Source organism: Callospermophilus lateralis, chromosome 8 (assembly GCF_048772815.1).
Source record: "Callospermophilus lateralis isolate mCalLat2 chromosome 8, mCalLat2.hap1, whole genome shotgun sequence".
Lineage (NCBI taxonomy): Eukaryota > Metazoa > Chordata > Mammalia > Rodentia > Sciuridae > Callospermophilus > Callospermophilus lateralis.
In genome coordinates this window covers 123,032,172-123,059,493 of record NC_135312.1, presented here as the reverse complement: position 1 = coordinate 123,059,493, position 27,322 = coordinate 123,032,172, and the positions used below count along the sequence as shown (strand labels likewise).

General features: G+C 39.9%; 1 protein-coding gene across 2 annotated transcripts in view; it reads right to left on the bottom strand.

Annotated features, from left to right (window-relative positions):
• Rnf150 (ring finger protein 150) overlaps nucleotides 1-27,322 on the bottom strand; it is a 226,565-nt gene that overhangs the window by 55,962 nt on the left and 143,281 nt on the right. For both annotated transcript variants that reach the window (XM_076864194.2, XM_077110142.1), the window contains exons 3-4: nucleotides 17,293-17,364; nucleotides 15,750-15,832 (exon numbers count right to left, since the gene is read on the bottom strand). In XM_076864194.2, coding sequence (XP_076720309.1) covers nucleotides 15,750-15,832; nucleotides 17,293-17,364 — 155 coding nt within the window. The remainder of the gene's footprint in view (nucleotides 1-15,749; nucleotides 15,833-17,292; nucleotides 17,365-27,322) is intronic.

Sequence of the window (27,322 nt, the reverse complement as noted above, 5' to 3'; positions counted from 1 at the left end):
TGACTGTGGTGGTGGTGGTGGTTGGGGGTGGGTAGAAAACACTGCCCACAAAGCTTAAACACAATTCTTGGTACTCCTTCATATTCAGCCATCGTTCCTCTTATTAATAGCACTATACTGCACCTTAATTTCAGAAATTATGATTACTATGATTTCTATACTTCAGTAGAACCATTTTAACATAGAAAGCAAATAACTACAATTTTTAAAATTATGAACTAAGAGAAAAAAAGAAAAAGACATATAGGGCGATCATGGTACGATTAACAAATATTTATTAATTTCTAGCACCATATTTCTTGTGCCAGTCACCAAATTTGTAAACTATATCTCCATAATTAGGGTTGCAAAATAGTTTTCCCCTTCTAAATGGAAAGAAAAAGTCACTAAAGGAATAGAGAGAGAATCTAGAATTAAGTGAAACATATCGACAGTTCAGGAAACATCTTTAAGGTGCAATCTGAACCCATCTTATTTGTTCAATTCACAGCAGAGCCCTGATCCTTCCCACATTGTAACAAGCGCTGCCTAGAAAGGACATAAAGGGGAACAGGAAGGACACATAGAGGAGCAATAGGACATGACAGTCTATCTCTTAACAATCCCAACAAATTGGAAATATAACAGAAGGTTATGTAGGAGGAAGACTCAAGCTTTTACTCCTCTTCATCAAAGGGAGGCAAAGACTGTGGAAAGAGTTCAACACAGCCGGGCACAGTGACACATGCCTGTAACCCCAGCAGCTTGGAAGGCTGAGGCAGGAGGATTGCAAATTCAAGGCCAGCCTCAGTGACTTAGCGAGAGCCTCAGCAACTTAGAGAGACTCTGTCTCAAAAAATAAATAAAAAGGGCTGGGAATATGACTCAGTGGTAAAGTGTCCCTGGGTTCAATCCCCAATCCTCCTCATCTCCCCAAAATGCAAAGAAACAAGAAAGAGTTCAATACCTACAAGTGCAAGTGAAGATGCTCACGGTTACAGGATGATGCTGAGATGATTACAAATAACAAGTTCCTACATTTTTAGCAATATGACAAACCAAGCTAAACTAATCTCCACATCTATTGATTCTGGTTCTCTGTTGTTCTTTCACCTAGTTGTGGATTCCCTCCCCTAGGAAGTGACATTTCTTCTCTGCCCAGAGAAGGAAGAGGTCTTTGTGTTTGTTCAATCTCATCTACTTTTATTGGTTTCTTTGACCCTGACACCCTGCAGCTGAGTTTAGGATTCTGTGGGTGTTGGTACCAACGCAAGCTGTTTCATTCTTCTTAATGAAAGATTATTAAAAAATGTGAGTCACTCAGGTACCTGAGAATCCCATACTGCCAGGCAACATCGACTATTTAAAACAGATACCCAGAGTGTTGATGGGTAGCTGAAATGTTCCTTCAGAGCCTCTGTGTCTCATATGCAAAGTTGTCAATGAAACCAGGGTGAGTTTTAAATGGAAAAACCCCACCGACAGTGTCTGCCACCTCCTGTGTCCTATCATGTACCAAGCATGTGACATACAGAACTGATTCACAACCAGCCTTTGAGCTGAAAATTATTAGACTAGTTTTATGGAGGAGGAAGTTCAAGTTCATTAAAGAAAGTTACCTAAAGAGTTGGTAAGCTGTAGGAGAGAGGACTCAAACCCAGTCCCAACCTTGTTATAAAGTCAGTGCTTTTACCAATTCTGTATTCCTTGAGTCTTTTTGCCATGAGTCATGGGTAAGAGAGTAGATGAAAGTATTCATACTTTTATATTTTTTTTTTACAATGAACTTCTGTCCTCCAGCTTCAAGTGCTTGACCTCTCTGAGCTTTAGTTTCCTCATTTATGAGACGAAGGTAATAATAGCATCCATCCTCAATACTATTCTTCCAATATGCCAGCTCTCCCTCTTTTAGGCACCCCAAAAGACCACAGATTCTCCTAGTGGCAGCTGTATCAGTAAATAATTCTATCCAATAAGCTACAAAGAAAATAATCAATTTTACTTTGGGATGTGGCACTTCATGATTGCTCTGTCAATTAGCAATTGCTCTGTCAGTTAGCATTATAACTTGCAGGTTAAATGAAACTTATGAGTGACTGCATCATCAGTCTAGCTGTGGTGAGCAGACTCTCCACTGATACATGACAGATATGGAGCACAGGAAGTCTTTGTCATGTTAAGCCATGGGCAGATTTTGTTACTGCAGTGAAACCTTGCCTATCCTGACTAATAAAATACCTACTAGGGTGGATGTAGGGATTAAGTATTTGTTTGGTAAGGTTTCCAAGGATTAGAGTGATGTTAGTTATTTTGAATCATGTAGGTGCAACACACAAAGTGACAGGTCATTAATAGATACAAGTGAAGCCACCTTGGGATTCAGAGAAAGGAGCTATTACTTTGTGAGGAAATTAAGAAGTTGTGTGATGTCATATGGCCTTTTACATAATGTAAAGGATGGAAAGAACTTGGAAGTGGGATGATAGGAGGAGAACATGTCAGGGAGAAGGAATTTCAGGAGTCAAGGTAAAGAGGCAACATCATGGCAGGTGTGGGAAACTCAGGTTGGCTGAAATGGAGGCTATTCTAAGCATAAAGCAGAAAATAAAGTTGGAAAATAGGTGTCCACATTAGCCTTCTGAGATGGACCAAGCAGGGAGCAGGTCTGAGCAATGAGGAGAATAATGATGGGCCTCCCTGTGAAGATGGGCTGACTACCACCACGTCACTTCCTTCTGCCCCATTTCACCTTTCCATGTCTCCTATAGGGAAAGCCCTGTAATAAGGAGGCTGCAGTCACCATGTACTTGGTACCTGGTATAGATCAGGACAGGTAAGCTGGCACCTGCCCTCCTACCATCAATGCCATCCCTGGCCCAGTGCTTACCATGGGCATAAATGCTGTTATTGGTCTTGAGCTTGATGGGAAATGGTTGGGCCAATTATGAGAAACCTGTTCTCCTGATTCTCCTGTTTAGGTTTATGCAGATTCATTTAAAAGAAAAAAAGGGGACGAGACAGCAGGTACCCCAGAACCACTACTAACCATATTATGGACTAAACATAATTACTTTGTTTTGGCAAGCTAATCTGACGGCAATTTCATGTGATGGAGTGGCAGGGCAGGGGGCAGAGATAGAGAAGGCAGTACATAAATTCCTGTGCACCTCACAACCACTGTCCTTCTATGAAAAAAGGCTGCTCTGTTTCAGGCCCATGATAATAAGCTTGGAAAGTGAAACTGGACAATTTGCAGACAAAATCTTGATTTGGTTTTCTTAGGGTGTTTGGACATTTGGCTTAGAGTCAGTTGGGGATGTCTAAGAATTTGAGCCAAAACTACAGCCCCAGAGAGATGTGTGTTTAGCAGAGCTGCCACACAGAGCAGGGATGAGGGAGGGCAAGGTGTCACACGCACTGTCCCACTGTGAGGACACCTGGCTTGGCTCTGGGCCCTGAGACACCCTCCACCCTCTACCCTCTGCCGAGTTAGGATATTCTCTTGATAAAATCCAGAAGCTTGATGGTACTTGCCCTACTTGCATCACAGGCTGTTGAGATACAGATAAGACATTATATGTAAATGTGTTTTGTCAACTGTAGAGTGATTGTCACAGTTAAAATGTTATAATGACCAACCATTTATTTCACCAAGCTCTCCATTGTATGGGGCTTAAATAGCATGAAAAGAAAACCCGTCAAAACTAAAATGAACTATATCAGAATGTCTTGGCACTAAACTCAATTTCTATTTGAACTACAGGGGAGGTTGTGGATACTTTGGGAATGCAAGTTAACGGGGACTCACTTCACAGGGAGTCTCAATCCTTGGGGTTCTGCAGAGTGAGGCTCTGTGCTTAGAACTTGGCCCTGGTCTAATTATATCGCTTGGCTGGGCCAGTGAAGCTGGTTGGCATCATCCTGTGTGACTTGATGGATATGACTGAGGATCAGGATATTTGAAGTCAGAATGCCATATTTAACCAGGGCACTGCAGCGCAAGACTTCTTTCCTAAGCCAGCCTTTGCTCTGCTGAAAGACAGCAGAAACAAACAGGTCAGATAACTTGGTCTTCCTGCATCGCCTCTTCTTTCATGTTTCCTTCCTTTAATCCCTTAATTAAATGATAGCTACGTTAAATAGTGAACATAGAAATCTGAAGTAATGGAAGAAAAATGGATAGGAAACACCATCAGCAAACTTTGAACTTCAATGTTATGCCATTTTGACTAAAGTATAAAGTCAACTGTTATTTTCTTTAAAATTCTATGGCTTCTTTGGTCCTTTTGCCCTCCATTACTTTAAATGAAGGTATGATATGCATTGAATGTATAAATTGTAAGCAAGCTTGGGGCTACTTAGGTGTGAGCATATTTATGTACATACCACCATGTGAAGAGGCCCACTTCTCCATCACCCCAGAGACCCTCCTTGATCCTGGCCAGTCTGTACCCTCTCCTGCCACGTGGCCACCACTCTGGCTTCTGTCAGCATAGGCTAATTTTGTTTGTTACTGAATTTCATATAAATGGAATCATTAAAATCATCCTTTTGTTCCTGGATTCTTTTGTTCAAAATAATGTGGGGTTTTTTTTTTTGTTGTTGTTGTTGTTTGTTTGTTTCATACCCTGGTGGACATTGATCTATTGTTCCCTTTTTAAGACTGAGTAGTATTCCATGGAAAGGATGTAATCCAATTTGTTTGCAGATTTTTTTTCCTGTAATTACTGGGATATTTTCATTTTCTGATTACTGTGAATAGACATGATATGGCCACTCCTATTCAATTTTTTCTGTGAACGTGTTCATTTATTTTTCTTGAATAGGTATCCAGGAATGAAACAGTCATGTCACAGAATAGTGTGCATTTAATTTTGCCAGAAACTGTCAAACAAATTTCCAAAGTGGCTGTGCCATTCTAAACTTCCACCACTGGATGGCTTTTTATTTAACCAAGAATGTGAAACTATGTTCTCAAAAGGATAAGTTAAAAACATTTTTTTATAAACCACCACCATTGAGTGAGATATATCAGCATAAATTTTCAGATAAATTTAAAAATGTAGTTAAACCAATAAACTAGATTATTTCTTGATAGGGAATTATTAAAATAAGGAGAGAGAAAAACACAAATATAAGAATTCATCAATTTTATAACAAAACTACTTCATTCTGCTAATCAAAATATATCATTAAAAAAAAAAGCTAGGTATGGTGGTGCAAGACTTAATCCTAGTGACTCAGGAAGCTGAAGGAGGAGGACTGCAAGTTCAAGGCCAGTATGAGCAACTTAATGAGACTCCGTATCAAAATTTTAAAAGGGGCTAGGATGTAGTTCAGTGGTTCAGTGCATGTCCCCAGTATGAAAACAAACAAAAAAATCCCAAGCAGCATTTACCCAAAATACAACTAAAATGTTAAAACTACCTAATACCTACTCACAATTTATAAATTCTAGACTATACCATATCCCCCTTATTTTGACATATTTAAAATTAGGAAACATAATCAATGATAATTTACATCAGATATCATGTTATATAAAGAGCTTATAATAGAAGTAATATTCCAGAAAAAAATTAAAGATATGGAAATTAAATGCTAATATTTGACTATCAGATGACAAGATACTTTAGAAATGTGCAATTTCGTGGCCCTGGAGGATCACTAATGTAAGCACTGCTCCTACTACTAGTGAGCTGTCAATCATTACCATCTTTATCAACAGCAATTGGCTAAACTTCTCCAGATCCTTCAAAATCACTGTTGACCCAGTATAAAGATTCACTTTTAAGGATGCATTCTAGGGTTAAGTTCAGAAACAAAACAAAACTAAGGTCATAGTGATTAAAAAAAAAAAAAAACTTGTAGCAAATTAAATGCTGAAAAATAAGAGTGTGAAGTTCAACACACTCCCATCATTATTATTATACAATGATGAAATTATCTTTAAATAATTTTAAAGTCATGGAAAAATGCTTCCTTTTTAATGTAAACTGAGATAGTAGAATAAAAAACGGTATTAATGACTCTACAATATTTAAAAATATACACATATGGTGATAATATATGCTTTATAAAAATGAAATTTACCAATAATTATCTTTTTGAGGAGAGATTATTATCTTGGTTAGCTTCTTTATGCTTCTATCTGTTTTCAAAAATTTCCACAATTAGGAATGGAACCTTGAAAGCTATTTTAAAAGCATCGCATATATAAACAGACAACTTTAAATAGAATGCCCCCAAACCTAATTTGCATAACATGGGAATGAAAGAGTAAGTTGAAGCTGATGAATACGGCCAATGATAATCATTCTTTTCAAAAAAAGAAAGAAAGAAAGAAAGAAAGGAACTCGGAAGAAATCTGTTCCTAATCGAGCATACCTAACAGGCATGCTGAGTAAAATCAGGACAGGCACTTTCTGGCTAGAAAGTGCTCTTTGTTTTCCACTTCACCAATTAGAGGGCTTGTAATCCAAATCCTGATCACATTACAGCATTTTATAAAATTCTTTTACTTACAAAGACCTTGGCATTTTCTGTCCACAGAGACATTCAGTTCACTTTACTCATCTTAAAATCAGACTGATCTCTAGGTTTAAAACTCTTAAGGGGTGAGTGTCTATTTGTAAGGGTTCAGTAAAACTTGATTGGGATTCTTTGAATTTTCAAATATTAACATGGTATTCATCGATATATCATGATCTATACTTTATTGTATTATGTTGTTTGCTATGATCGTGTGCTGGGCAGGGTGCACCAATGACAGCCCCTCCTCCTCAGAGCAAAAGGGAAGTTCACAAGTGAATCTCATTCCAACTTTGATTTTGCCTTTGGTTGCCATGAAGGATTCATGACACAACAACCACAAGACTCTTGAGAAAAGCACGGGAGGTTTTGAACTGTCCAGGTGGGCTTGTTTGGAAGTATCCATTAAGGACAAGCAAATTCTCCGAAGGCATTTTTGAAGTGGACACCATGTTCTCAGCCACACTAGCTCAGTAAATCTCACTAATTTGATTCTAAGGGGGGACTTCTGGCAGCCAACTCATCTTTGAGCCTTTGTATACTTGCATGTTCAGAAAGCTTTATTTAGGGCTCCTTCTACTATTCACCCATTACTCTACACTAGATGTCTCCCAAGCTGCTTCTCTGGGAGGGGAAAATACCACCTGTCCTTGGGGACAGGAGCTAATGGAATAAAGTATTTGAGAGGTCAATTAATAAGTAGATCTGTGTTAAAACCCTTATCAGTCACATCAACTGAGAAAGAGAAGCAGCTGACAGTCTGACTAGTTAGATGATTTATGAGCATCTTGTCAGCTGCAGACACATGGGATGTGCGTAACAGACCTTTGAAGAAGCCACTGAAACTAGAACACCAAAGACAGACAATGACTTTTCAGCAGCCCTCAAAAAATCCCTTGTCCAAGTCTCCAGACCTGACCTTTTAGGTTCAGTCTAACTCAGCCATTGCAATGTAATTAGGACTTTCTTCAAAAGTTAGGATATCTATTCCCCCAATTAACACACACAAGCTTCATTTTTTTTTTAATTTGGTACCAGGAATTGAAACCAGAAGCACTTAACCACTGAGCCACATCCCTAGTCCTTTTTAAAAATATTTTATCTAGAGACAGAGTCTCTTTGAGTTGCTTAGCGCCTTCCTAGTTGCTGAGCCTGGGTTTGAACTTGGGATCCTCCAGCCTCGCCTTCTAAATTGCTGGGATTACAGGCACACACCATGTATCCAGCACAAAAGTCTCATATGTCCCTTCACTATTACTTTGTGTTGTACTTTAACAGGAACCACCATTTATTCCATTTAAAAAATTTTTTTAGCCTGGTATATCAATGTGTTTAAATCTCCATGTCATCTCTTTTAACACTAATGATGCTATTAGTCATGTTCTGATGTTTATAAAAGTGTAGCCTCACATTTAATGAAGAAAATAAAGAGAACTGATAGATAAATTTAGCCACATTTCTAAAAAGGAGAGAAGAAAAAGGAAGGGTAACAGTTTTACACACAGAATTCAACAACTGTCTGTCCAAAATAGAGCTCTGTCTACATGACCCAGTGTTGGGAGTCTTGAGGGCTGGAAAACTCTCTAAACGAAGGTTTCTGAAGATAAGCCAAAGCTGGTCAAGTGTTCTTGTTGTTGTTTATATAATTTGCTTTGTTTGTGTATGATTAAAAAAAATCTGTTTTAGTTGCTGAAATCTGCTCCTTGTGCTAAGGTTTTTGAGTGATAGTGTAGAAGCTACTGGGCTTTTTGCTATTTGAAATCTGAATGAAAAGACAGGATCATGTTTTAATTTATTTATTATATTTACTTTTTTGTGTGTGTGATGCTTGGGATGGTGCAAGGCCTCCCACACCTGAGACATGCCACTGAGCTACCATCCCAGCCTAACATGACCATGTTTTAAATGGAAAGAAACACAGATGCAGCCATCAGTCACCAACCTGAGGAATGGACATCCATTCTGTGGTGGCTTATTCCTGGGTCTCTGGAATAAATAGATCTATGTCACCACATACCAACACAAATACATGAAATAGTCTCCTAACTGGTCTTTGGACTCCAGCTACATCCCCTGGAGCCACACTCCACTCTAGAGCTAGGGTGCCGGCTGTGACTCACGAACCACAAGGATCCCCAGCACTTGGCCACCATGCAGGCCCTGCAGCTGGGCACTACATCTTTATTTTTTGAATTTAAAACATGTTAGGCTGGGGGGGTAGCTCAGTGGGAGAGTGCTTGCTTGGGAGGGAGAAGGCCCTGTACCATCCCCAGCACCACAAAAAATAAGTAAATAAATAAATTAAACTAAATGTGCTCATGTCTTTTCATTCAGCTCTGCACAACCTGGGCTGCTTCCCCTCATTTCTGTCATGGGTCTTACACTCCAGCAGCTCCAGGTTCCCACTGTTGTCTTTCCTTAGAGTGTGCTTATCTGTAACTGACTGGAAACAACTTTGCAGAATATAACAGTCAATCTGAATCATTACTTAGAAAGAAGGAAATAATGTGAAATTGTGAGCTAAGATTTACACACAAAGCTATTTAGCACAGCCTGATTGGTAAACAGCAACAAGAAGTGTGTATGGGGAATAGCTTAAACATTCAAACAAAGGCAGATGAATTATGGTACAGGGGTGCTACAGTTTGGATTTAAATGTTACCCTAAGGTGGCCTGTCAGTTAAAGCGTGGTTCCCCAACCTGGCACCAGTGGAGGTGAGGGAAACTAACTGGTGGGCTCTAGTGGGAGGTCTTAGGACTCCAGGGCTGTGGCCCTGAATGAGACAATGGCATCCCAGCCTCTACCTTGCAACTTGGCCGAGAGGTGAGTGGTTTTGCCATGTGTTGCCACACTATGTGCTGTCTCACCACACTATGTGCTGTCTCATCATGGGCCCAGAAGCATGAAACCATCAGAGTAGGGACTGAAATCTCCAGAAACGTAAGACCAAATCAGCCTTTTTTTTTTTTCTTTATAAATTGATTATCTCAGGTATTTGTTACAGTGACAAAAAACTGAGTAACATACTTGGTATGGTATGTGGATTTAAAATGACGTTATTTCAGCTTTTAAAGACATGGGACACATTTATTCTAGAAAGGTCTCTAGGTAACTTAGAAGGTGCAAATATCCAACAAGACACTTACAGTGTCAAACAAGAAAGAAAAATGAAAATGGAGATCCAAAATGAAATCAGAAATGAGGGTAGAAATACATTTTGGGTATGAGTGAGATATAAATCTGGCTCTTAGCTCTCTATCAACACAAGAAATCTGGATATGGGCTGAGGATATAGATTGGTTGATAGAGTGCTTGCCTCACATGCACAAGTCTGTGGGTTTGATCCCCAGCACCACACACACACACACACACAGAAATCTGGATAGTGTCACAATTCAGTATCTACAAAATAAGAACATTTCCCTTGGTTGGGAAAAAGCTATTCTACAGGAGAAGTGCTCTGGTGGGTCCCCATGCAGAAGTCAAGGCACAAAATCCCCACAGCAAGTGCCCTGAGACTGCTTCCACAGTGTTTGCTGGCAAAAGCTTTGGAGATGGCATGGACCAGCTCACTTCTCCTCTGGGGAGCTAATTCGACAGTTCTTGTTTTAGGTTCTTATGAATTTATAAAAGTATATTTTAGAAAAACATAAGGACTGGATTACATTTCAATTAGTTTTCCCAAAGAATATTTTTTTTCCTAGTCACAGTTTTGATATACTTGCCAAAAAAAATTCCTGAGGTCTAGCTAATCTAGATTTTAATCTGACAATTAAAAATAGACTCATCTGAATGAATATTGAAGGGGCAAGACACAAGCAGGAACTTTAGTGGGAAGTCAGGACAGAGGTGATGGTGGTAACAATGTTAGTAATGATGTAATGTAATAGTATGAATGATAATGAGAACAATGATCTTAGCAACACTTACTCTTGGTATTGCAATAATAGCCATAACAATAATAATAATAGACATAAAATTATTATTCTTTGTCAGATTTGGGGTATATAAAATTCAATTTAGTCAACCAACTTTAATTGGGTCCTAAATCCAAATATCAGTTCCAGTTTCTTTTTAGTAAAATTCAAATTGAAATTAAAAACAAAACACACGCACATACACACAAAATTCATACTTGGGGAATGAAGAGTCATTGTTTAGTGAGTTCAGTGTTTCTGTTGGGGACCAAGAAAATGTTCTGGAGATGGGGCACAGCAATGGGAATCTACTTTACCTTGAACTACAAACCTGAAAATGGTCAAAAAAGTAAAATTCGTCATATATATTTTCCAAGCCCAGAAATCTACACCAGAGTTACGTGCTTTAACAGAGGATCTTGCTCAAGCACACCTCAGATCCCATTGTGAAGAGCAAGGAGTCCAATAAACCCTGGGCCTGCGGAGCTGCTGCCTTCCTGTCAGAGCAGGCATGGCCAAGGGTGGCATCTCCATGCTGTTGGAAATCAGTTTCAATGTTTGGATGTTAAACATCAGGGGTGCACTTTCTGATTAGAAGGTTTCAGGATAGGTGTTATTAGTTCTTGACTTTATTCAACCATCTCCATGTACCCTGCTATCAAGACCTCTTTCAATTCCAGGCAGCATTGCCAATGCTGCTTCTTGGAGTACCAGCCAGGAGGCACTATTTACAAAAAGTAACTAGAGGTCAGAGGTTGTGAACAAGGTGAGAATTGGGGACCATCTGCACAAGATAATAAATTCTGTTTGAGAGGATTTTACTTGTCACCCAACTCTGCTGATAACAACCCAGCAAGACACAGTGCCTCTGCAGGACACATCAGCCAATGATAGCATCAACCATGAGACACTGTTCTCTGTCTTCCATAGTGAGGTGGAAAGGTGAACTGTGAACAGCTCATCAGTGGATTATTAGGTAAGCTCAAGGGGGCCAGGACAAGCTCCTGTTTTCCCTCCGTGGAAAAGTCTGGCTGGGCCATGAAAAGACTTTCAAGAAGGGTTTCTGCAGAAGTACTGACATTTCTAGGCTATTGGGTTGGTTTATGTAAGGAAGAGCTTGATTGGGTCTGGCTGCAGCTTCAGAGGTAAAAAAAAAAAAAAAAAAAAAAAAAAAAGGTCAAAACAGGGCACAGATAATCTAGGTCTATCTCTAGTAAATTCTCTCAATAATAAGGGAAAAGAAAAGGATATTAAATGATGTTGACAATAATATCTTGACCTTGCACAAATAGGCACAAGAAACAAAAGGAAAGAGATACGCAAAAATGTTAGCAGTAGTTACCTGCATGAGGGAGTTAGACAGATATTCAATTATTTTATTCATTTTGCAAATTTTCCATAAATTTTTTATTATAGTTGCACATATCATTCTGTATTCTGATTACTTATTGAATTTTTTTTCCCTTTAGACTATTTCCTTTAGAGCATGAACTATGCCATTTATCTTTTCATTTCTGGTACTTTCTACTACTCCTGAAATACAGCTGCTATAAAATATTTGTTGTTCCAAAGAAAGCATTTAGTTGCTACAAAGTTTTTCATAAAGATCTACTTATTACTATGCAGCTTTTAAGTATTTCTTCAATTCTGGAGGAGATTATTCCAGATCAAAGGGAAAGAATGTAGTAGAAACTAATATTTGCACAAATGAGTGATAATGATATATGATAAATTAGAGATTGGAAAAAACATTTTGTAGATTGTTGGAAAGAAATGCAAATATTGCTTTGTTTTTTTAAAAACATGGCAAACATGAACTTTTGGTCTGCCCAAGGAATTCACATTCTTTTTCAGACACTGTGTGTTTGCAATTGGATAAATAGAAATGAATAATTATTGAAGAACAGTAGGAATATAATAAGATAAAAGCCATGGAAGGATCAGAGAGCCCAACTTATTCTCCAGACAAAGGAAGACAACAAAGCTTCAATAAAATGTTGTTAAAAACATAATCATGGATATTAACCCATCACACACACACACAAAAATCTAGCCTTAAAATCTAGCAAAAGCTTAATGATGGAGCAAACCAAAGTTTCTTGGAAAATGCCTTAGCAGTGTGTTAGGATCAAATCCAAAGCACACAAGTTAGACCCATGCCACCCGACATACTAGGTGTCCTGCTGTGGATCTGTGCCTTACACTGTGCACGCATGTCCAAGCTTACACCAAGGCACCTCCTCTTTTTGTATTTTTTAATATTTATTTTTTAGTTTAGTTGGACACAATACCTTTATTTTATCTATTTATTTTTATGTGGTGCTGAGGATGGAACCCAGGGCCTCGCATGTGCTAGGTGAGCGCACTACTGCTGAGCCACAACCCCAGCCCAAGGAGACTCCTCTTTGAGTGCTAGAGAGGAACTGAAAGAAGGAAGAGTCAGCAGGAAGGAGCCACGGGTTTGCATGTGCACAGTGTAACTTTAATAACCACCAAGACCACAAATGAGGAGGAGAGGGCATTGACTAATTATCATCATTTGTGCAGGGGTCTTGGAAAGAGATAAGAGAATGAGTTGGAAAATGCTGTGCAAAAGTGTGAACCTGGGTGATTTGGAAAAACATCCTAAATGAGATGCACCCAGCATGTCAGGGGTTCTGAGGCTATAGACAAAAGTGTGAGAGAAAGGACTGGATACATTGGGATATTTTTTGGAAACCATCTTTTACTCCAAAGAGATGCAAAGAATGCTGTGGATGAGTCAGCCTGAAAATAATAGGAAAGGGAGACCTTGGTGTTCATGGGAGCAAAGGTTTAATAACACCCCAGAGGAAATTATCTAGCAAAAACCAAATGTCTCCACATTTGTTTGATAACATCCATTAGTGCAAACCGTCTGGCAGGAACCAGCAACAGGCATGAAAATATTTTGATTTGAATATCAGCATGGAAAGAAATGCATGAGCTATTTAAAGAATACGTATGTGTGACTAGTGAAGCTCAAACAGTAATTAACTATAACCTATGTTTGGTAATGAGGTGTGTTTTATTATTTAAAGCAGGATACTCAATAAGGAAATCAAAAAATAGATGAGTGCTAAGGAACTTGAAGCAAAAAGAATTAAGGAATGAGCTGAGAACCAAAGAACCAGGTAAAAAGGAGGAGCCTAAAGCCAAACTGAAAAGAAAAGAATGTAGTAGAAACTAATATTTGCACAAATATTCCTAGGTCGAGCACCAGTGGGAATAAACTAAAATTTCCCGAAGTCCTTTTTCTTTGTGGAAAATATTAAATGTTACTTTTTCTTGATGAATATTTCCAAAAAATTACACTATAAAAGGAGGTCTGGAATAACATAAAAATCTAAATACCATCACAGCAATGTAATTTGTCATAATTAGAAACTGAAACCAGTGAAATGTTCCCAAACTGGGTATGGTAAATTAAATTGTGGTACAACTCTGTGTTGGCTATTATGTAGCCTCCAGCAATTGCAGAGAGGAACATGAAATTCATGCATGACGGAGCTTTAAATGAATACATTATTTTATGCTGTATGACTGTACAGCTAAAGCAATGCAATATATGCATACGTATAATTTTTAACACAGATTTTCTTAATTACAATTGTAAAGTTCTTAGGATTCTCAGGAAAAAAGCAGCTGTTTAACTGGCTTGGGTTATTTTTTATTAGTAGTACCTTCATAGGGCTCTAAGCAGTCTCCTAGTAGGAAAGTCAAGACAAGCACTGGACTTACTTATAACCACAGGGCTTTACAAATCCTTAATAAAATGCCGCAGAGATGAAAGACGTCACCCTGGGAGGTTTTCCATAGTTTAGTGTCATTCTTTGCCCTTGTTCCTGGAAGTCATCCAGTAGACATGAGGCGCAGCGTGTAGAAAGAATTTACATGGAGCACCCTCAGACAGAGGAACTACCAAGCTTCCATGTGTCCCTGTTTATGATTTTGTCCCACAGGCAGATGGGCATCTACAAACAAAACCTGGGACTCTGGATGGATTTTCCTAATGCCCATTTTCATAATGATCAGTTTGCCTAAGAACATTTTGAGAAAGATCCATTCCCATTCTGCATCAGTTGGGGTATTCCAATCCTTTTGTGTTATTTTGAGATTATTTGACAAATCCTCTAAAGCCATATTTTCTTTCTTTTGTATTTCCAATAAATAGTTCTTAAAATTTGCATTGTTTCAAGAACCAATGGATTGATGAATATCTTTGTGGTGTGTTTTTCTATGTTATTTACTTTTAAACTCACTCAGAATTAAAGTCATTCTTTTTAAGTGAAGAATTCCTCATCAAAGCATAATTCCATTTTTATTTTTAGGATGCTTGCATGGATGCAAAAATACTAAAATGGATTTTCAATTAAGGAGGATGGCTTTTATGAAACCTTAAATTTCTTGATTTAATTAGAGTATTTAAACTGATTGGATTTTAACAATTTTAAAAGAATTCCAACACCTTCACAGTGAATTTCAATTAGGCAGAGGGACGAGGGTTATGTGAGGATTGCCTGGGGAGCGTTCCCAGCTCTACATGCCTACTTCTTCTTCTAAATTCCAAAATTTGGGGAAAATTTGATTGTCATGTTCACTTTCTGTTAGTTAAAAAAAAAAAAAAAGGGGGAAGTGGAATCTGCTTTTGGCTTTGTACTTACTCCTGACTATATTCTGATGACTGAGCCTTTATGATCTTCCACAAAACATTTTCAAGAATTATTTTAATTAAATTAGCAGAACTGATTCTGAGCAACAGAGAGCTGCTTTTTCTTTTTTTCAAGAAAACTCATATCTGGATTCACATCAGCAGGTTCTGTATCAAGAGGGTCCAGATCATAACGCTATCCTCCTTTTGATGCAAAGGGGATCAGGAAAATATATCTAATTCCATGAGCCAAAGCCTTTATTGATTGATTGATTGATTGTACTGAGGATTGAACCCAGGGGGCCTTAACCACTGGGTCACTTACCCAATACTTTAAAAAAATATTTTATTTTAGAGACAGGTTCTCACTGAGTTGCTTAACACCTTGCTTTTGGTAAGTCTGGCTTTGAACTCACAATCCTCCTGCCTCAGCCTCCCAACCTGCTGGTGTTACAGGTATGTGCCACTGTGCCCAGTAAGCCAAAGCCTTTCCAAGGACTAAGGTTACCAGAAAAGAAGGCATGCTTGCCATGTCTAGCTGGCAACACGGAGGCCCACTGACATTGCCCAGCAAGGCCGGCGGGTCCAAGCCAGGGTGGCCAACAGGCACTCTCCACACACCACCATCCAGGGCAGGCAGCCAGTCACTCACCGGCAGGGCAGGATCCTGACCACGTCGTTGGGCTTGTATCCTTCAATACAAACTGCACAGTTGTCAAAATCCGGCTCTGTTTCCTGCAACAAGAGCAGTGCAGATGAGACCACCCTCCTGGCTTCGTGAGTAAATACCAAATAAACCAAAGGACAGCTTGTCTGGAGCCAGGCTTTCAACAGCCTTTGCTAGTTTTCTTCATCAATAATTTACTGGCTATCGGTGTAGCTGGCATTCTTCCCAACCCCCACTTTGTATTTCTAGGTGCCACTGCAAGTGCTTTTGTGAGGAAAACCATTTCCTCATGTACTTTTACTAATAATGCTATCAATTACAAGGAGAGGTGACATATCAGAATCTTGAGGATAACAAATAACATTTATGGAGAACTATCTGAATGATATTTAATCCACCTATTCCTCTGTAATCTAATACATAAACTAAACAGAAACACAAAAGAATGTTTTTAATTTTTTTCAAGTACATAAATTTCTTTTAATACCTCAAAAATTTATTACTATGTCATAGCCCTTGGACTTTTATTATTATCTGGTTGAAGGGGAAAAAGGAATGATCAAAATGGACTTCAAATTTAGGAAGGCTTTTGAAAGAATTTTATCCTAATGCACCCAATAGTGTTTTCAGAGAGTTGAAAAGTAATAGCATATAATAGTAATAGCACATCAATCCTTCAGACTACAGTCAATAGCTGCTACATATGTGGAATTGCGGATCCCTTACAATGCTCCAAGGAGCCCCAGTTCTTCGAACTGTGTTGTAATCCATTGATCTAAACATCTCCTGGGAGATCAAAGAGACCTTTAAAGGCCTGCAAGCCTGGACTGTACTCTTTCCTGTCCTTTCTTATGATGCTATGATTGCTTCTGGCTTTACTTCATGATTCTACAGTGAAGGAGACTGTTGCAATGATATTGGGGTGTCCTGAATACTAAATTTCATAGGAACTGATATACTTTCTATGTTTAGACTCTAGACATGAGTGTAGAACAGAGTTCTGCACATAGCTCTATCTTCCCTGCGAGGATTACTGGACAAACTTTCAGGTCAAAATACTGGGAATAACTCTTTTTTTTTTTTTTATCTTGTGGGACACTGCAGTCAAATATCATTTGAATATTGAATTTTGTTTCCTTCTTTGCACTGGTTGCTGGAAAGCCCCGACCTAATTAAGTATCCATTTCCATTACCTGTTTCAGGTAATGCATTTGGGCAGTAATGTCATCCTGGCTTTATCCATTTTCTTGTACACTTACTTTTCCATTTCTCATATTCTGTAGTAAATGGGTTTTTTTGTCCTACTGAATGCATTTTATAAACTACTTTAAATAATATTTAATAGCATATAATAGTAATAGCACATCTATCCTTCAGACTAAAAAACGGGCACATATCAGATGCTTACAGGACGACTTTAAACACGTATTTCCTTTTTCCATCCTTCACTCTCTTCTACTCTGTCAGAAAACCAAAGGAGAGCAACTGCTTTGAATAGTTTCCCACCAAAAAGAAAAGAGGCTGTTACCTTGTCACCCTTCTTGATGGTCCTGACCTGGAGCTTGCTGATGGCTTTCTTTGCTGCATCTCCCAGTCGGCGCTGAAAACACCAAAAGCTACTTGTTAGTAATGAAGATGTGTAATTCTTGACTTTATTTCTGATGGCATTTAATAAATCAGGGCCGCTCTCTCTGAAATCACGCACACCTGGCATGAATGTTAACAATGATGGCTGGAAGAGATGGCACAGTGGCATCTGTGCAGAGAGGCTGTGCTGACCAGGTCTGTGAAAGAGAGTCTGGTTACACCTTGTGTTAGGCACACAGCAAACGATGCAGGAAGATCCTGCTCTTGAGTAACTTCAGTGCAGTGTGCAAGACAAAAAATATTCAGTATTCGCCACCCTTAACTGCTCAGTCTGTAACACAATCTAGAGAGTTTAGAATAAACTTCATCTCCTATTTTTTACTATTGGGGCTATACTGTTTAATATTCCCTTCCATTTGCTCCTGCAGACCTACCTAGGTTTAAATTCAGTCTGTTTGATCCTATTCCATCAAATTTCATATGTCAATTTTATTTCCCTTTGTATGGGTGTTGAGAGTATATATTAAAAATACATAAAAAAACAATGTTCAGGTTAGCAAATAATTACAAAGCAAAGATCTAGGTAAACCACTACCATCCATGTGAAGAAAGAATGTATTATGCCCCTTTAAAATTTTTTTATTTTTAAATATTTTTTTAGACCTTGATGGACTTTTATTTTATTCATTTATTTATATGTGGTCCTGAGAATCAAACCCAGTGCCTTACACATGCTAGGCAAGCACTCTGACACTGAGCCACAACCCCAGCCCCCAAGCCTCCCTTTTTTTAACAGAGTAATTACTTTCCTAATGAGCCCTGTAATAATGTAATAAGAGGGCAATGGAAGAGTCAGGGAGGAGAATTCAATTTTAATCTGTCAAGGAAGAAAATCGCTAGTTAGTGTGCCATTAGTTTTCTACATGTTTTCCCTTCATCTTGGGTATATGTATTTCTGCTTTATAATATATGAATATTTGTAGCAGTGAAACATATTTCAATGATTAGAATTAACAATGTCATCATTTAAACACTCAAACTTCTTTCTTTCTCTCTTATTTATTTTTTGTGGTTTTGGGAATTGAACCCAGGGCTTTATGCTTGCAGGGCAAGCCCTCTGCGACTGAGCTACATCCTAGGCCAATTCTTCTCTTAAAAACAGTGAACAGATATTGGTGAATGCTTAGTATATCCTAGGTACTTTGCTAAAACTTTATAAGTAATGTTGCCTTAATCCTTACTATAGCCTGTAAGAAAAGAACTTTTTTTTTTTTATAAAGAACGAAGACTTATAGAACGTGGGCAAATTTTTCAATATTTTAGAGCAGAGAAAGTTTGAAACTGAATAAAATCAAGTTTGACTTTAACATCACAGCTAATCTACCACCTTCACCTTTATTCACTAAACAACCATCCAATCAATCAACCAGCCAGTTAGCCAACCAAAAACATCTGACTTCTAGTCAGCTAATCATCCAATTAGTTAGCCAACCAACCAACACCCAGTTAGCCAGTTAATCAGTCATCCATCCGCCAGTTCACTCACCCACCCATCCATCCAAGCAACGAACCATCCAACCTAATGACCAACCAATTAAAGTCTATTTAAAGTACATATCATAAGGCACTTCCTTAGCACGCAGGAAAGTGAATAAGCAGAAAAGGTGATGTTCTTTTTAATTCAGTTTCTCTTTGATTTTCATTCTTGATTTCTAAAATAACACTGGCATTTTTAATAGAAGACAAAGTTTTGGCTGTTTCCTAAAAGGAGGGCTAGATACACTTGAGATTTACGCAAAAGTCCATGAGTAGCCAGCACACTAAGGTAGCCAGAAAACTTAGGAAGAGGCTGCAATGACAATTACCAAAGGTAGCCATGAGAGTGAGAGAGAGAGAAAGTAACTGAGGGGAAAGTAAACACGTGGCCTTTCTTCTCCTTGTCCTCTGGTTACTACCTTAGTCATCCTTACATCTTAGGTCATTCTTCAGGGATCCCCCAGCAAGATCCCTCTACTCTAGACCCTCATTGCACATTTTCGACACACCTCTGCTTTGCAGCACTGTCACATTGGGTATTTGATATTTGTTTTTATGATCAATCTCTGTTATATTTCCCTCAAGTAAGCTCTTCAACAGGAGCTCTGTGTATATTCTTGCTTTTTACTATATCCCCAGCTCATAGAATAAAGCTGCCTTCAATCAGCGGCACTTGATTATTTAACATGTATTTTTGATCTCTTATTCTGTGCCAAGCACAGCTTTGGGTTTTAGAAAATTGGTAGTGGGGAAAAATAATGCAGACTTTTTTTTTTCCTCTGTAGCTTATCATCTAGTAGAAATTCCATAAAATATGATTGAATAAAATATTAAGCCAATAGTTTTTTTTTTAAGCATGGAAAACAACCTGAGAAATTTAGCCAGTTCATGAAAAAATTTACAGATAAACTATAGTGATTTGTGTTCTATGTAATCAAAGCTGAATTTCTAGCCCCAGCAAACCCAGCTTGTCTCAACTAGTAGGTGCCATCTATTGCAACCCGGGCCGTGGATGAAAAGCCCTGAGAAAGTGTTACTGGTCACTGGGAGAAAATGTCACAAACCTACAGAATACTACATTAACACCAAGAAATCTGGGCCCTGAGTAAACAAATGTTGATTGCTTTTAAGCCAAGAACTCAGATATTTTTGCAACTGTTTAATTGGTATTCTATAATGTTTGTACCCAATTCAATTACTTAAATTGTTTTTGTTTTCAAAGGATGAGCAGGGTAATTAAGCAAAAGACAGTGTTTTCAAACAGGGTCATAGATTTATACTCAACTGAAGCCAAATTATGTTTAAATCAGGTGAACTAGAAATGATGTTTTCAAAATTTAATTTTCATTTAGAACGATTCTTTAGCAAATGAAAGATGCCTTCTTAAATGTGAACACATAATTTAATTTCAAGGGATGGGAGAAAGAGGAAGGAGAGGAATCACCACTACCACCCAAAGAGGTAAGTCCATTCAGGAAACGTAGAGTAAGCTAAAATTAATGTATCAAGGCTTATGGCTAACAGGGAAGTTAATGGTTGTGGAATTAGAAAGATGAATTCCATTAGTGGCATTTGTATGACTGAGTCCAAGAGAGGTTAAGGTGCTTAATGAAGAATAAAGTCCTTTAGGAGACAGGCTTCCCAAGTCAGCAGAGCTAAGACTTAGAGACTAGTGCAAAAGAGAAAGTCATGAGGTTCTCTTCAATGTTTCTACAAGGTCTTTCTCTTTGGGAGTCATGAAAAAAATCACATGGTTCACAAAGGCAGTAAGACATATTTTCCTTAACCATTGTGAAAAAGGGTACAACGCTGTCTTTTCCCTTTCATGCTCCTTGAAGGTCCTGGAGTCAAGCCTCATTCCATAGGTTATGGGTAGATTGCACCCATTTGCCTCCTTTGAGGATCAGAAAGATGGAATTCTCCAGACTCATGGAGGTTATGAATGTCTGTCCTGTCGCTGGGGGAATACCCAGCTGCCTGAAGAAGATAGGAAAATCAGCTTCCGAGAAATACATGATCATGGGGCCAGGTAGCATTGTTTATCTATTTATTTTTTGAGAGAGTTCTGGAATAGCAAAATAAGGGGAGAAGCCCCATAAAGTTTTCAAAAATGCCACATGCATTTGCATGTAGCCAAATATTGTCAGTATGTCTCAATTCTTCCTAAGTGACATTAAAATTATATGTAGGAAAAAAAAAGTCCCACTTTCAACATTTAAAACAAGTGTTGAACATTTAAAAGAAAGTTCTACTTCCAACAATTTTCACACTAGTGTTGGATTTCCAAAATGCAGATTAAAGAGATAATAAATGCAAACATAAATATTCTTAATGAAACGACCCAGATAAAGTAGTTGTTGCTTTTGTTGTTGACCTCTTCTTTTTGGGGATTTTTTTTTAACTGTGCCAAGAATAAAGGAGGAAGAAAACGACAGGCCCTGCTCAAACTGAGTCTTGCACAGGGCCCAAGCAGAGAATCTAGACATCAAACCTGAAGTCAATCATAAACAGAAGCTTTCCTTTGTGATTTTCAGAAATGCAGACTGGAAGAGTTAGGGACCACCTCAGGGGGATGAGGGACCACTAAAGATTTGGGTCAACGCTTTGTTTTGGGTGGGGATGTATGGTTGTTCTCCAACCCAACCAAATCCAAATCACACTTGTTACCAACAATGGTCAGGACTAGGCATCTTGGTAATCAGATTTAGCTATCAATTTGATCTAATCAGGCATGAGAAAATATTTTCCAAGGTTACTGGTTTCTCGACAATGGTGAAGATAAAATGCTTTATGGAAAACAAAAGCAGAATCACACATTAACAGAAAAAGTCCTCCATAAGTACCCGTGAGGATGAAAAAACAATGACAAACCCCAGTTCAACTTAAGACACAGAAATCAGTGATCTTCCAAATGTTTAAGAAACTAAAAAGGAAGACAGTTTCCTCTTCATCTGCTCTGTTAGAAATTCAATGAAGGTTATTTAAAAAAAAAAAAAAAAATCCGGAACCAAAATACAGTTCTGGGACTCTGAAAATGATACCCCAGTGGCATGCTCAGTACCTTGCACTAAAGGAAACTGGAGGCCTCGGGAGCAGCCTCAGGGCAAAGTCTCTTTCTGCCCTCCTGCCCTCCCATTTCTAGAAGTGAGTGGAAGAAAACAGTTTTCTGTCTCCAAGGTGAGTCGTAGAAGCTAGAGCCCTCTTTTGAAGGAAGCCATGAAATCTGGGGTGGGGGGGTGCCCCTCTGAGTTTCTCTTGAAGGCTCTCATTCCAGAGTGTCCTGTCCCATACCTGGGAGGAAGGAGTGTGCACAGAAGATCCACAGAGGGTCTGAACAGCTCCCCACTGACCACTCCACTGTGCATTCTGGCCTTTTGTCCAGTCATCTTTCTCCGTGGCTGTTCATTCTTCATTGTACGGAGGAATAAAAATAAACAATTTCCCTTGGGTCTTGGGTCACCACTTTCGAAGATTCCCACATCACATTTTAAACTTTCATTCATGAAATTGGTGATGCTCCTATCAGTGTCACCCAGGCCCTATGATGGGGGAGGAGATTTACTGCACCTTTCCATGCCTAGGACCACATCAAAACTGAGCTGACCTTCCCCCATCTTATCAGATGGGACAACTTGGTGTCATATTTGCCCCAACAACTGTATTTTATGCTTATGTTAACTATCATCATCACCATCACCAAGGGGAAAAACAACGACATGTTCTTATATTCTAGGTGAAGGGAGGCCACTATCAAAAACAAACAGAGCGGGTCCTGGTCATCTGGGAGTTCATGTGGTCATGGTGACACAGACCTTTTCCTCATAGCTCTTCTACATAACAACGATCCTCCAGGACTGGCTAAGGTGACCGAAGTCTCATCAGTTCCCATGACATAGAACTAGATGATCAGTGGCTATGATGGTCTCACAGAACAATGGCATGGAGCTGTCAAGTGTGATCCCAGTGTGAGGTTAAGCCTCTTCTGTGTGAGCTGTAGCAGAGGAGAAGGTTCACTAAATGCTTCCTGGATTTAGCATGTGTCCTTCCCCCTGAGGGCTTGGTGTGTTCTCCTGGAGCACTCTCAGGGATAATTTTAGTTTTTATTCTTTAGGAGATAGATGCTTCTCTGCCTGAAATCTCCCTTGGTGGCTGACACTTGGCATATTCCTTTTCTTTCTCTTTTCCTGTGAAGTTCAAATTTGTTTTAAATTCCATCACTTCTTTTATTCCAAGGTAACTTCACCAAAATGTGCAAAAGGGATCACAGGGACGTGAGCCATGCAAAGGTGTCCCCCCGGGAGAGAGAAATCCTCCAAGAAAACTTTGCTCCCTATCATTACCAGGCCTCACATAAATCAAAACAGGTCGGGTTTCCTTGGATCACCTTCAAAGGCAATATTGTCTAGGAAAATCAAAAAAGAGCCCCACATAGTTGATCTAATATGCCTGAATTTGAAATAGCTACCATGTTTGAGAGTTGTGTGGTTTTCATGGCACAGACTAAGTCCTTGTGTCTGAGATGATAGTGAGACAATATTCTAGATCATGGTAAGAAGAGACGCTTAGCTGGGCACAGTGTTGCACTCCAGTAATCCCAGTGGCTTGTAGGCTGAGGCAGGAATCACAAGTTCAAAGCTAGCCTCAGCAACTTACTGAGATCCTGATTGTAAATAAAATATAAAAAAGGGCTGGGGATGAGGCTCAGTGGTTTAGCACCCCTGGGTTCCATCCCTGGCATGAAAATCAGAAGATAGGCTTTTATGGCCATGGAGGAACACTGCTTGCTGGCTTCACTTTGCTTATTCTTTAGGGTTTTCATAAGCAGGACAGGAACAAGTGAAGGGCAGGAGGAATAAGACATCTGGGGAAAGAGACGCGCATGCCTCATCAACTTCCTGGTCGGCAGCAGGGATTGTAGTGCACTCTGGTGTTCAGGATCAGGGAATCTGCTGAGAATTCGGCCTCCCCCCCTTTCTTCAGTCAGCTTTTGCATCACTGTGACCAAAACACCCAACGATAACTTAGAGGAGGAAAAGTTTATCTGGGGGCTATGGTTTCAGTGGTCTCAGTCCACGGATGGCCAACTCCATTGCTCAGTGTCTTCATAAGGGAAGATCTCAGAGGAGGGGAGTGCTCAGCTCATGATGGCGTCAAGAAGCAGAGAGAGGAAAGGAAATGGGAACACGCACCCTTTCACACTCTTGCACTAATACAGGAGATTTTTGTGGGACACCTCACATCCACACTATAACATACCTCCAAACTCAAGAACAGGCCGCTAGATGTAGGTCATTAGGTGGGTAGAAGGGACACAAACCCCTGGCATCCTCCAAGAAGCCTCCTCATGGGCTAAGTCTTCTCTGTGCCCCAATGCTATTGAGGTGCCTTGATCTGATAGAAGTCACTTTAACTTGAAATCATCAACCTGGTTATGTGTCCTTGTTAAAAATGATTTATCAAAGTCATTGTCCCTTTAAGTTCTGAATCTATATCCTGAGACTTCAGCGAGCATTCTCAACAAGAGCAGAATTATAAGTGGGTGATTTTTGCTTCTCAATTCTGTTTCCCATCCTCAGCCATTTGGAGAACGTGGGTAACCCCTGGTTATTCATTGTAGAAGCCCACACTGGTGCATCAGTGGAATATTTCCTTAAACCACTCACAAGGGACATCCAGAGGATATGTAAGGAGAGAAAGAGAGATCTGTTGTGGTATTTAAGTCACCAGGATATGTGTTAAATGGCTAGTAAAATGTTTTCTTCTTTTGGAGGGTTCCGGGGATTGAACTCAAGGGCACCACCCTCAGCCCGATTTTTTTGCATTTTATTTAGAGAGAGGGTCTCACTGAGTTGCTTAGTGCCTCACTTTTGCTGAAGGTGGCTTTAAACTCGCAATCCTCCTGTCTCAGTCTCCAGAGCTGCTGGAATGATAGGCATGTGTCACCATACCCAGCCAGTAAAATGTTTTCCATAATCATTATGAAGGATTTCTTTAGCTTAAAAGTAGAAGGAACCAACTTCTCTTCCCATATAATCCTGGAGGCTGTACTCATGCCCTGCTCCTTTGACAGGTCAAAGTGTGACCCAATGGGCCCATCCCTCAGCACCATTCCCCAGCCTTCCTCTCCTGACCTGCCTTGCTTTGCTCTGTCCTGCTTGGCTCCTGTTCCCACCCTTAAGTGTCAGATGAGTTCCTAACTACACAGGGCCCTGCTCACTTACTAGATACCATTGTCCTCTTGCCAATGACCTTGTCCTACTTTACACCCAAACCACAGTTAGATGCAAAACTTCACACTTTTAAGCTTTCTTAACTCCTGAAATTCCAACCTTTATAATATTCCAGACTCTCCTTTGCTGCCTGGGGGTGTCACCTTTTATGTCTGATTATGAAACAGAGTACTGTGGGCTTGGACAGAGATGAGATTTCACTGGGCTGGAACATGACATTAGGAAACTGGCTCTGAAAGGCCCTAAGTGTGTTCAAAACAGACCTGCATGGTCGGCCACATGAGACCCTTCCACAGGCTCTCAGCTGTCACAGGGCTTGTGCAGCAGTGGGGAATAGGAGCCACACAGCTCCTGGAGTTCTGTGCAGAGGGCCTGGAACAGTCGTACCTCAGGTCATCTGACAGAGCAAGCACCCCAAAGGAGGCTGGACTCAAGAGAAGAGAATGGGCTGAACAAGCATTGGGAGTGCAGAGGGTTTCAGGGTAGGTACGCTGAACAGGGAGCCATGGATCTGATGGAGGCAGGCTTTGCCAGATCTCTGCAAACCAGCTTCCTCTCTCAGTGAGCCTGCGTGCCCTCAGAAGGTAGGTGTGAAGACAGAAGGTTTCAGGTAGGAAGCATTTGGATAGTGGTAAGAACTAGGAAGAAAATCAAATGAATATGTAGAATTCTATGATCCAGGGAGATAGATTGGGGAGGAGGTAAGGCCGTATTTGAGTATCTCAGTTTCTGGCCTCAGACCTCTTCTCCTGGGATATACCCCTTCCAGGTGAGCTCCACCTGCCTGATAATTTGAAGGGCATCTATTGACAGATGACTCCCATGTTCCCATCTCTGGCTCCGTCTTCTCTCCTGCCTGTATATTAAAAAACATACCTGGCAGGGTTGGTGATGGGGCTCAGTGGTAGCTCACTTGCCTAGTATGTGTGAGGCCCTGGGTTCTATCCCAGCTCTGCAAAATGAAAAAGAAAAACCTACCGGGAATCCCTGCTTCAACAACCAGTAGACTTCTAAATTTAACATTGTCAAACTCAGTTTCTTGGCTCTCCGACCCTCTGGATCTTAATTTCTTCTGTCTTTTCCCTTCCAGTCAATGCCCCAAGAGTTGACCTAATTGCATCCTTGATTCCTCTCCTTCACTCAAACATATGGTAACCATATGACTTATCATCTGATCGGGGACAACTGTGTGATATGATGACATAGAAAACAAAATCTATTATCTTGGTCTTTATCCAAAATCTTGGCTAGAGCTACTCAAACCCTTGTCATTTTCTAAGTAGTGGGAGTGATAAGGTGCAAGGACAGCCTTTTGTTATTCATAACAAGCCCCTTGTTAATGACACCTGGGTTTACGTCATTGAGGTCATTGAGGAGGTTTTAAAAAAATTTTTATTTATATATGACAGCGGAATGCACTACAATTCTTATTACACATACAGAACATATCTCTGGTGGTACACAAAGTATATTCACACATTGAGGAGGTTTTAGGAAAGTCTCTAAGGATGGAGGCAGATTGCCTGAGGGAGCCAACCAGTGATTAGAGGTTTGGAATTTTCAGATCTGCCACCACTCCCACCCCAAATGCAGTAGTGCTGGTTGCTGCCACTATCATACAAGCTTTGGGAGGGCCGAGTCCTGGTCTATGTAACAAGTCTTGAAAATAACTTTGTGCAGGTGCACGTGGACACACACAGACACGTGCTCTGAGGGAGGAGAGGGACTGAAGGTTGATTACATGGCCATTGATTTCATCCATCCTGCATGGGTAATGAAACCTCCATAAAAATCCCCAAATGACGGGGTTTAGAGAGCTCCAGTTTGCTGCACATGCTGCACGTGTGGCAGCTCTGTGCCCTTCCCCTAGACCATGCTCTGCGCATCTTTCCTGCTCTAACAAGTAACCAAATCTGAAGAGGGAGCCCTGAGAACCTCCCATAGAAAGCCTCTCTGCTAGAAGCACAGGGGCACGACTGGATATGCCCAGGGTCTGAAATGGCACAGCTTTGAGGAACACATTTCTTAACCTGTGGGTTTGCTACTATCTCAGGCAGATCATGTCAGAATGGAGTTAGGCTGTAGGACACTCAGGTGGTGTCCTGTGGGGAACACCCACACATATGGTGACAGGAGTCTTCCGAGTTGAGAGTATGGGGGAGAAAACAGGGATCTCCCTCCTACTACAGAGGCTGGGACAGCAGG